This window comes from Anticarsia gemmatalis, chromosome 11 (genome assembly GCF_050436995.1).
Source record: "Anticarsia gemmatalis isolate Benzon Research Colony breed Stoneville strain chromosome 11, ilAntGemm2 primary, whole genome shotgun sequence".
Classification (NCBI taxonomy): domain Eukaryota; kingdom Metazoa; phylum Arthropoda; class Insecta; order Lepidoptera; family Erebidae; genus Anticarsia; species Anticarsia gemmatalis.
Genome location: NC_134755.1, coordinates 4482530 through 4494815, shown reverse-complemented (window position 1 = coordinate 4494815; position 12286 = coordinate 4482530). Strand labels below are relative to the sequence as shown.

At 33.4% G+C, this 12286-nt stretch overlaps 1 protein-coding gene across 1 annotated transcript in view; it reads left to right on the top strand.

Annotated features, from left to right (window-relative positions):
- Positions 1-12286, top strand: part of LOC142976706 (suppressor of lurcher protein 1-like) — a 57806-nt gene that overhangs the window by 25116 nt on the left and 20404 nt on the right. Inside the window, exons 3-4 of the mRNA XM_076120216.1 lie at positions 2214-2286; positions 6779-6959. Coding sequence (XP_075976331.1) covers positions 2214-2286; positions 6779-6959 — 254 coding nt within the window. The remainder of the gene's footprint in view (positions 1-2213; positions 2287-6778; positions 6960-12286) is intronic.

Sequence of the window (12286 nt, the reverse complement as noted above, 5' to 3'; positions counted from 1 at the left end):
ATGATTTTTCCTTAATAATAGGATCCAATTCTAAAGTTTCTATTCTATGTATAAGCAAACGTTACTGTCTAAAATTTTGTCAATACTTACTTCAAAGATCAGCCTAAATCCTATATCTATTATTCTATAACAGAGACCCGTACTGTATGCAAATGATTCTAATGCAAGGCATTTATACCTCGTCTCATATAATACATGTAGGATTCATGCTTAAGCAAAAGGATTTACGTAATAGAGGATCAGGCTCGTCCTTAATATGACGAACTTAATCCTTCACACAATCTATTCAGGTTTGTTATTAATTAACTGATTTAATTAACCATTGTTATGTTGTAATTTTGGAACGTGTACTGGTATTAATTGAATGTAGTTTTGCAACAGCAGTTTGTGTATTCTTGTTGCTTAATTTAGCAATTTTCTTTGATGAGGTATTGAAGCGTGTTGTTATTTAGGTCGATTGCGCAGAAACTTAAAATTATATTGTCACTACGATATTTTTTACAGCTATGTATATAGAATAATAAATCTGAGAATCATCATTCTTGTAATAAAATATAATTCTTAATTAAAATATCAGTCTACGCTTGTTTTAAGTTGATGCGTGTCAAGAATAGGCTTAATCAAAACTGTAGATCTGCTTACAACAGAAAACATTCATTGAGAAATACTGAAACTAACTTAAGAAAAATACGTATGAGAAGCTACTAGTTACGATGAGATGTCTAAAAATCGATAAACACCTACTCATATTTAATATCTAGTTTTACATAACCATTCTAAGCAGTTAACTCAATAAGTATATTTAAACGACCTCACACGTCACTTCAAATTCCACTAAATAATAATCCTATTAGACTAAAGGTACAAACAACGTATGTATTTGTAAGGTTTCGAAGCGAAGTAATGCATTAGTCGTGTCACAGCGCTGTTATCGGCCCATTGATATAGTAGGGTTATGCGACCTAAATGCCAAAGGTAGTTAGGTAATGGTCCTATATTTCAGCAATGAAAGATATTTGCATTGATTAAATTGTGAAGGGGATATTTATCGCGTATTTTTGGATCACTTGCAATATTTTACAGCAATCAACCATATGGATTTTTTTAAGTTCATTAAATCATGTTTTGATCTAAATGTAATTTTAAAAATAATATAATTTAATTTAATATTTAGAGCCCTATGGACAGATTTTTTTATCAGTTTAAAAATGGATAGAGAGTATGTATTCTATTTGTGAAACTGATTTCTGGTTCTTTCCACGTCAGTACTGATTGTCTCAAAGTCGTAAGGCTCCGTGGTTTGACACACATCGATCTTATGCGTCCAAATAAATATATATAAAGTATAATTCTCCACGTCGTTAAAAGTTAGTAGTTGTTTCAAAACTCAAAGCACGCGTTGCATGACGGTACAGAGATACTATAACGAATACTGACTGAAAATCTATTCCGAGTAGGACCATTGTGCTCGTTGATGTGAAATGAGCTTTGTGAGATAGGAAACCCAATATGCCCAAGTCATGGCAGCTACATTTAAAAAAGAGCCGTTTGAATGCAGAGTGCTACCGATGAAGTAGATAAGTCAGCGCATTGGATTTCAAATGAAGCACTTCGTATTCTTTCGGATGCGTTCGGATCCATTCGGCACTCACAGGTTCACTGTGGACAAAAACTGTCAATGCTTACGAAAGGATTATGTTTTCAAACGCTTTTTCGATTTGAAAGGGTCCTTTTGTTTCCAAGTGCCGTTGTCCGACGCTCGGGTGCGTGTGTCAACTTGTTTAGAAGGATTTTCATGTTTGAATCTGTATAAATTTGATTATGCGGCGACTGTTTCCCAAGTCCCTTTTGGGGCGAAATAAGACACATTTAGATAGAGTGTAACGTAATTAAGCTTATTTATTTTGTCTAAATTTTCAAATTCAATTTGTATTAATTGACTTTCAATTTGGCCAAGTCAAAATAATTTCCAGTGCTAACCAAATACTAGACTCAAAAATGCACTATTGCGGTATCTTCATATGACTTTTCATGCTCTTTCCTTTACTCTAAGCTTAGCAAAACTAAAAGCAAAAATGCACTTTTGTTCCCTTCTCGCATTTTCACATAATAAAATTCTTTTACGATGCCAAAAGTGATAGGATAATACGTAAGGCGGTAGTCATGAGCTAATAAATTTCCTGTTTATAAACCCATTTAATTTTATATTTCAGACGTCAACCACGCTTATCCTGCTCCTCCACTTATCTCTTCACACAGTCGACGAAGGCCACGCAGTAAATCCAAGTGAGTATAAAAGTGTTCTCATTTTGTTAGCTTAATATCATTTTGTTTACTGCGACCGTAATTTGTAACTTTTGTAGCATAATAAAGGGGATTTTCGCTTCTTTGAATGTTTTGAACCTTAATCTTAAGCGACCTCCAGTGTCCGTTGCCATCGGCGTTCAGCTTAAGTTTTTCTTTGATATTATTATTAGTTGGAAACAAAGGGCAAGAACAAAGTGAAGCTAAAGATCAAATAGGATGTGAACTTTCGAGGTCAAGGGGAAGGCAATTAGGTGACTGTAATCTTTTAGTTGTTGCTAAGTTTTGGGGGTTATGGAAAGACAAAGAATGGACGGAACTGAAAGAAAGTTATTACGTAATTGACATCGAAAAGTGTTCAGTACAGTTGATAAACTTCTAGGTGACCGTACAATAGTAAAATTTGATAATACCACACTAGAATTATTATTTATAGCCAAGATTTCCATGATCAAGTCAATTTATTCTTCAATGTTAACGCTTTTGATAGATTCTGTATACATTTTTGTCGACCAATATCTCTTTGAATATAGTTATCTGGTGGAGAGAGAATGGTTTTCAAAGGAATTGTTAGATTTTTGTCATTGCCTTCATATCATACATTCTCCTTCAGATCTTACTTGGTCATGAATGAAATTGTAGTGGCTTTGCTTCTACCCACAGTACGTAAGGAGGTTTTATTTTAAACACACCCCTAATTGCTAATTTAATGACATAGGAGGTTTCAAGATGAACTCGTTAACGTCATGAAAGATTATCTTTTGAGTGTACACTCATTATAACATGTTAATATCACGGAATTTTAATGCGAAAATTCGTATTCTGTCGTCTTAAAACGTAGGTGACAAGTTTAGCTAAAGATGGAAATTTGGTAAAAGTCTAAACTGTTCTGAGAACTCATTGTCACCTTATCTCATCGTAGAGTATAAACCCTTTGTTAAGGTATTTCTTAATAACCGAACTGCAGCTGTGCACTGAAAATATGCCGTTTATTGAATCCCATTGATTTCTATTATTATTACATTATCTTCAAGTCAATTTATTATTATTTTCTGTTAAGTTTTATTCTAACCCATTACTGTCTCACGGCAGGGACTCCTTCCAAACAAGGGAGAGGTTAGGCCTTAAGTACTGGTTATCATTTAAAAACGTAAAAACAATAAATGAAGATTAAAACACTGCGGAAGATTCTTATAACGTTTCTTTTTGGCATCGTTATAACATATTACAATCTTCAGGTGTGCTCATAAATTATGACTAACATTTGGCCATGCCGACTTGTGAAAACATATTCGGAGAATGTTCTCGTATGTTTCAACCTTATTATGTTTGGATTACGTATTCCCATAGGACGGGCTTAAAAGTTGACATAGTGGTGACGGGTTGCCATCCCTTCTAACCCTTTGGCATCAAACGACATTCACAAATCTCGAGGGACTAGATAGCTATTAGCTTCGATGTCTTCCTCTGATTCTAAGATTAGTTTTAAAACGTTTGGATTTCTGGGAAATGTTAAGATGGTAAAACTAGAAATATGTTTTGTTGAAATTAGTACTTTTGAGTGCTTACCTACATAAAATCAAGCCTTCTCCCCTAGAGATAGGCAGATACCAGATGGCGCCACTTGGTACAATCCTTTCAAACTTCCTTTGCTTCGTCCATCTTCATACATCTTCAAATACAGGACAGCCGGTTACGAGTTGGTAGAGGGTTAGCTTTGCAGCTATGGCACTGAGTATTTATACCAGTTTTGCAGGATAGGAAATGGATTTGCTTCTCAAAGTATTCGTATGACTAACAAATATTTGTACTAAATTATATTTGGTTTCAACTAGGGAATTATCGAATCGCAAAAGATATTATTTTGTACATTACATAAGTTGAAACGATTCTGATATCTTTTTAAGCATGAAAAGTTCTTTAAAACGCGTATAACTAATTAAAATTAATCTGTTTGAATGAGTTTAACTTTTAAATCATTATTATTAAGAACAAAAACTTACATATTAAATATTAATGATCCATATTGAATAACCTTCTTCATTATTTATAAAACAATGGGTATAATGAATATTTCTTTTGTAATTTAAATTGGTTCGCAGCAAAAGGTAACACAAATTGATTAAAAAGTATTCGAGTTTCTTTTTGTGAGCAATATTGACTTTTGAATTATACCGGCACTTCATAAAAGTATTCAGTTACTATATTGAAATTACATTAAGATATTAATTTTGTATTTTAATTACCGAGGAAAATATAAGTACATCTTTTTTATTGTTTCAGTTATTTTGGAGAAAGTCATTCTTATATTCACATTCACCGCTTTCATATTCACCACTTTTTTTCCCATAATAATTATCTAAGATTTTTTTTAGCGCTAACTTAATTTATTGCTTGTACAAATCATAGAGAGAGCTTAAAATAGAACCTACTCTATTCTTTTGTACAGGCTCTATTCTCTGAACCTGAATAAAATGGAATGCAGCATCGTATAAGTTTGTATGAACTGTTTGAATTTAAAGCTAAGTCGACTCAAGTTGCAAAAGTTTTTATACATTTCTGTCCATGTATCAATAAAGTTTATATAACCTGTATTAGAAAAACATCAAACATTCATTATTTCAAACTGCTTCTTCAATATATTTTGTGATGTCAAACAAGATTTTACGATCCAATTTTGTCTGGATTATACTCACGTCAATGTGAACTCTTTTATTGACGACATAAAAGTCTCGTTGGAATCTTTCAATATGATACATGATGTATTACAGATATTATGACTTGGATTACAAATAACTCATTTATTGCCAAGATACCAATATCTTCTGTACGTCTCATCATTTTCTTTGACTGGTCTTGTTTACTATTGGTTTTAGGTATATCTGAAAATCTTATTTATCTTATGACAAGTGATTTAAATCGTAGATAGCTTTGACATTAGCGACTGGAATTTACTACGTTAAATAAATAGTTACGTAGACATAATAAAATATTCATTTTGATAACCACATATTACAGTCTTAAATTAAATAGAATGTGACTAATATTAAATAGAACTTATTCAAAATATTCTATTTATTTTCTGAGCTTAAAATCCTTTAAAGCCCTTTGTCAAAAGTGTTAAAAGAATGTTCTCGAAACACCACCATCTCCAACCAAACAATATCAAAATGTATTAAAATTAATCCCGTAACAAACACGTCACAAAGAAGAAACGCGAGAGCCGAAACCGTCGTGATATTATATTCAAAATTATCATTTGTTCCCAAGCCATTATACCGTCGGTAGGGCGTCAAAACATCAGCGAGATGTTTTCCCCAAAAATTATACCGCAAATAAAATTTGGTGTAACGCAAGTTTATCTACAATTTCGTTCAAAATAACGTCTTGAATATCTCATTTGACGCCGTTGAAGATTACGGTGAACTCAAACTCGGCGCCTGAGGATTTTTACATAAAATATTCATCATTGCTAAAGCCCCGAATCGCGTGCTATGTTCGTCACCTCTTTTTTCTGACGTTTTATTTGTTCCCTCTGTTTCATTAAGCATTGCCGTTATAGCTTTTATTATATCGTTGAAAGGTAATTACGGTGTACAATGAGGGCCTTTGTGTTTTTTGTTGTTTTATTTTTGAGGTGGCGAAATGTCACATGTTTAGGACAATGGATTAATATTTTTCGGTTATGTGTTATTACTTTGCAATTTTGTGGGTTTCTATGAACGCAAGGGTCGACGTTGTCGGACTAATTTAGGCTTTCGTAAACATTGCTTTTTGCTTTTTTTCGTAAAGTAATTTATTCATTAAGGTGTTAATAGTATTAAGTGTAATTAAATCATTCCTCATTTTAGATGATTGAATTATTAAAAATAAAACAATATTATCGAGTTAAATAGTGCTTGCATCTACTCCTATATTTATATCTACGTGTTCTAAAATAATAATACACGTATTCGAAACGCTGTCAAGCAAAATTGTTTTGAAATGAGTTATTTATAGTTATGACTTTTATTACAAAACTTATTCTATTAATAAAACGAAACCTATATCAACATTTTCTTAAAGAAATATTGACCTAAAATCTGGCTACGCAATAAACTAAGTTCAGTAACATAATTTACTAAGTTTTAAAGATATGATTTTCATTGATTTGCTAACTTTTACTTTTTAATATCATTGACTTCGCCTATTTCAACATTTTCGAAGTGTTTCCATCAGAATTAATTATTTAATTAACTGTTTGCGGAAATGTAAAAAAAATAATAACTCAAGTGTCTTCTTTGAAGCAACTTTTTTGAATGACCATACCGTACCATGCGGCCAAATCTGGCTGCACTGGTTTTTTTTAAGCATTACGCAATGAACCCTGTTTTTCTGTATTGATATTGTCATTCACGATCAGCTGCAGCTACTATTTAATTACTAGGATGTGTATAAAGTGTACAAAAATCACTTAATTTCATTCAATTACCAGGTTGTACGTGCATCCGCTTCACGTCGACGTACGGCAAGGAGCGCGGCACGTTCAGCAGCCCCGACTACCCGCGCCCCTATCCGCCGCGCGTCGACTGCCTGCTCTACACGTTCGTCGCCGCGCCGCACGAGATTGTCGAACTCGTCTTCACAGACTTCGATATCTACAAAGGACACCTCGAGTAAGTGGTTCGAATTTTAATCACGAACCTACAGCTGCTACACTTGCTTATTGTAACATTAAAAGTACAGGAATTATTTGCTATTGTCGGAATATTACGTTCAGTGAAATCTATTTTCAAAATTCAATCATTTAAATCTTCTTCGAGGAGGTCAGAATCATTAATTTAAACGTCTTTGATATAAATTTAGATCCCGAAAATCTATTAGAAGTGGGCTTCTGTGAAATATCTTTTGAATGGTTATAAATAGCGTTTTAATTTTATTGATATCGCAAAACAATTTTAACATATATACTTCATGGAATATTTCAATTTTTCAATTTCGTGGTAATCTTAAGCCGGTATTAGGACTGGCTTTTGAAAGCAATTTATGGTCAAAATAGCGTCCAGCGTATATTGAACTCTTAAATCTCACCTCCAATATAATAATCAAGATTATTTGTATCTGGTTTTACGTTAAAATGAACACTTTGATGACGTGTAATCATTTCGTCAATCTTGGATCAAAATTATTATATTTCTGTTAATTTGGAAACATTTCCGCAGTGTTCGGCATTTACCGATCTGGTTTCAACTTGAGGCCACAATCTTGGCTTAATTCATAGCAGGAAATTGACGTGTCTATAGCAGCAACAGTACAACGGTGTCGGATTTAAGACATTGTTATCCTTATAGTAGCCAAAGAATGTTGGTTAGAATTATGTTCTGCTTGATGGCTAGTAGTCGTGAATATAAGAGAGGGTGATAATACTGTTTTTAGGGAGTTTTTCCGGACTTCTAAATCTTCGAACTACACAAATTTAAAAAATAGAAATTCAATGTTTTATCGAACTTATGGACTAAAGTTCAGTCTATTTTAATACATGTTTATGTAATAATTAAATTACTAATTAATTGTAATACGCAGAAATAGAGACCGAAGAAAATGCGGATGTAGGCTCGTATGTTAATATGGGCGTAACTTTCCACTTATCATTTTCGAATTACCTTCACACGCACCGAGAGTCCTCATTAAACAAATGAAAGGGGTACAAACAGAGAATATTACTGCCCTTTAACGTGACAATAACCAGTCTGAGAGTTCAAGAAATGTACGTAAGGACGCATTTACATTTTCGTCACATTTGTACACATAAAGTTGGCGATGTAAACGTTTGAAGACAGCAGTTTGTGAGCGCAATAATGCTCATTTAAGTGTAAGGAATCCCTGAATACGCGACTTTCAAATTATACGACTCAGTTTATTGTTCTGTGTTTTTCTGGCAATTTATGTGAAAAGTAAAAGGGTTGGATGAAAAATATTGAACATTTAACATCACTAAAAGCCCTAATCTTAAATTTGTCTGAACCTTTTTCTACAAGAAATTAACCTAATGGATGTGAAAAAAAATCTTAAAGCAAGAGACTACAATAGGAATAAATTAATTAGGAGAAAGCTGTAACTAAAGTCTTTACACCAAAAGAACAAACCTCAGTAAGGCAAATAAAAACCCCAAAGAATTTCCTTTCCCGTAAATGAATTCAGAATCCAACTCCTAATTTCGATAATGACCCAATATCTAAAAGTAAGGCAATCAATGTAATTGCAGACGGAGAAGGAAAAAAAATCCCACACTTAAATACTTTTACTGGCGTTATTTCAATCTCACCTTACAATAGATACATCGGGAGCAAAAAATCTCATCTCGGAATTGCTCTATTCACTTCCTATCCTGAACCAATTACGACGAAATTAATGTTCCCTATACCGTGCCGGGAGGGTACTACCGTTTCTCACTCGTTTATTATTTCAAAATTAATCTGTAAAATAAAGGGAAGTAAGGTTCGGGAGGGTTAATATGACCCATAGGAATATATTATTATGAGATGTAAAAGACCTTAATGACCTCTTTGTCGCAAGCTCGTACAAAAAATTGGCTATTTGTTACGTTGTAATGCTTGAAAACCAGGTTGGTTTTAATTCATGAAATTTGTTAATGCTCTTGTTATGATTGTAGTTTATTGTAAAGAATGGTCAGAAGTAATTGTTATTAGGAATTACTTACTTCTTCGTCGAGAATTTGTTGTTAATCTTACTTCAGTAAATAAATTACAAAATATCTTTAATATGATATTGCCGAGCAATATAGTAATTGAAATTGAATCCCCAGTCGATCCATTTTGCTCATCAGAAAAATGAAATAAATATTTTTTCATTTTAATGAAACCAGTATCAGATAATCTTCCGTTATCGAAAAAATAATATCAAAAGCTATTTTCCAAGAAAATGAGTTAAGGAAATTATGGAATTACAACTCGGGGTAGTTCTCTAGTGCTTAGATACAAACTATCTTTTGTTTGGCCATCGTTTGTCTCTGTCCCAGAGCTACTATTGTTGGCCATAAATATGACGCTTTCACGTGAAAGTAAGTGGAAATTGTTCAATATGTAGGCGACGGGACGATATTTTATGCTGACGTATCTTGCTTTAACGCTCATTCTTACAAGCGGTATCTTTTCTATGATTTTTCTTTAGTTAAATAAAATATACACGAGTTAGATTAAAAACAACCTGTATCTTGTTTGTTGGAACAGGGTGTAATTTTTTCCTGGTCGGAACTACAAAAACGGTGTTTATGTTTTTCCTCTCATGAAAACAGCGTTTGCAACAACCTGCAATGTTAGTCTTTGTAAATTGATTTTGCTTCCCGCAGATTAATAAAAAAATATTATTTGATGTAAATAATTTCATATCGAATTAATTTGATAGAGATTGTATGAGATAGTAAGGGGGTTGTCGGAATTTAAGCGACTGATTGAATGCTAATCAGACCAAAGATACCTCTGTATCAGCATGCTTGGGCCGTGTCTCGGCTTTCATGTCACGTCCAATAACATTTCTTTACGGGGCATTCTGAATAATAATATCTATTTACGTTTTGGTTTGTTTGGAATTCAAAATAAACTACAGACGAGGTAGTAATTGGTTGTTGAAGGTTGATGTAATTATTTTGGTCTCATGGTTTTTCATAAAATTCAAGTAGTCATTTGTATTGTTACTCGTTTTTCTTTTGAACTATTTCATTTTTTAATTAAACCAACTATATTATCTCCTCACACTAATAAGATTTTAATTACTTTAAAACGCTAGAAGACTAAAATTAAGTCAACGAGTACCTAAAACTGGACTTTTGTTCAGAATACGTTCACTATTATTACATAGAAGCCAGCAGCGAAAGCTCGACCAACCGATTCTATTTCGCTTCCAATGCGCGTACTGCATATGACGCGAAAGGATAAAGACCACGTTCCGCTGTACTGTTACTGAATTGACCTGGTTTTGTACAATACTACGGCTGCAAAGGACAAAAGGAGGGAATGTGCTAGATATTAGTGTTACGTTTTTACTTTCTACTCTAGCTTTGGGATGTTTTGCTAAGAAATTAACGTAGCAGTTAACCTTATACTATAAACGACACAGATATAGGATAACAAATCATAGGAGATAGTGTTTTAATGGTGATGATAATTTATACAACGACTTCAATACGACCTCCGGTCTTTTTACATTTTTTGTTAGCTCTTTGAACATGAGCTCGGCTGAGCAACAGTTTATCTTATAACATTTCCGTTTCTGTGCAGTCTCTATTCCAGAACTAAAAAAAACCGTTCTTCATTATTCATTAGAGGAAACTTGAAAATATTTCAGAACAGAATATACGCTGTCAGAAGTTCGAAACAAAAAAAAACAATCATACAACTCGGCAGAAATGTTTCGCGTCCTTACAAACTGTTCTGTATTTTTTGCGGAAACTTTTTACTTTAATAAACTATCGGTGCCTCTGTCCCGCGTAGTTTTTGGTACAAAAAAAGTATTTTCACAACTTTGTCTGTCATCAGTTGAAAGATTTACTGTTCCTTTGTTTTATTCGTTTGAAATAAGAAGTATCGCGAGATGAATTGCGAAGCAACAATTGCTACAACTTTTTCCGTATTGGATGGAAAAGGAAAAACAAATTTATCGGCTGTCTGTCTTCAAGATAATACCGTAAAGGCAATTGGATAAACTAGTTACATGGTACATTCATTTCCCAGAGTTTATGATGTACTAAAGAAGACGAACTACATGAAAGAGAAATGTAAGACAGAACACGATAGACAGTGTTTGTTTTGTAAAGTACATGTTTGAGAAGAAAAAAACAGTATTCATGATAAGCGAAAATACAAATACTTTGATAAATCTCACGTTAAAATTGTACCATCTCATGATATTATGATGAATCTTATCAAATATTTTTACACGTATGATCTATCTAAAACAATGGCGTCGCTAATTTACATTCTGTTAACAACAATAATATGAAAACGGCCAAAGACAAACGTTCTAAATTTCAATTAGACCACGTCCGGTACACACCGGTTTAACATGTAAACAAAATTCCGTGCCAGAATTTCATATTTGAAATTCAAAAGAAATAAAATGGATTCACAGTCAAATGCGTACGGAGCCCTGCTCAAGCGGCTAACACCAAGATTGCCAAAAGCCCTCTTTCTTTTTGTATAATTTTGACGAATTCGCTTAGAACCGTGCCATTAGGGATTTAAATTGCTTTTATCGGTTCAACATTATCTTTCCGAACATAATTTCTAACCAGAGTTTTGTTAAGCTCGTCGTTAGCTTACTGGCCGGTTAGATTCTTTTCATAATTTCGTCCCTGTTATACCCGAAGGTATGTAGAGATATGTACAAAAAAAATACTTTTCATCCTTTATGACTGTTCTCTCACTTTGTGGGGGCAAGCCTATTACAATATATCGGGCATAATACCAAACTCTGGTCTACTAAGAAGAACATTTAAAAATTATTGGAAAAAACCAAATAGCGTTTGATTCGGGAAATGAAACGTCGTGGTCTGCACTCGCGTACACTACCGCTCGGAACGGCTCGGACCACAGAAACTCAAGCAGTGAGTACGTAATATTTTTTGTGCCTGTATCATGGTGTATGTAGACCTCTGATAAACTTTATGTCCGAGACACTTCTAGAGATATTACTACAGTATATCTTCTACGACTCAAGAGAATGACAGGTCATTACAACTAATTGAATTATTGGAGCCACGTCGTGGCACGTAGCTTAACGTAGTATAATAGTGCGGTAGAACTTTATAGCGTCTAGATATCTGTATAGTCAAATCATTCATTCAAGTCAGTCAAAATCATGATTGCAAACATATTCTAATTCTACTATTGAAAACATATTCTATTTGAATTTGGTCAATATAACCTTATATTGACCAAATTCAAATATAATATGTTTAGTACCTTCAAAGTTCATTGACCTAATC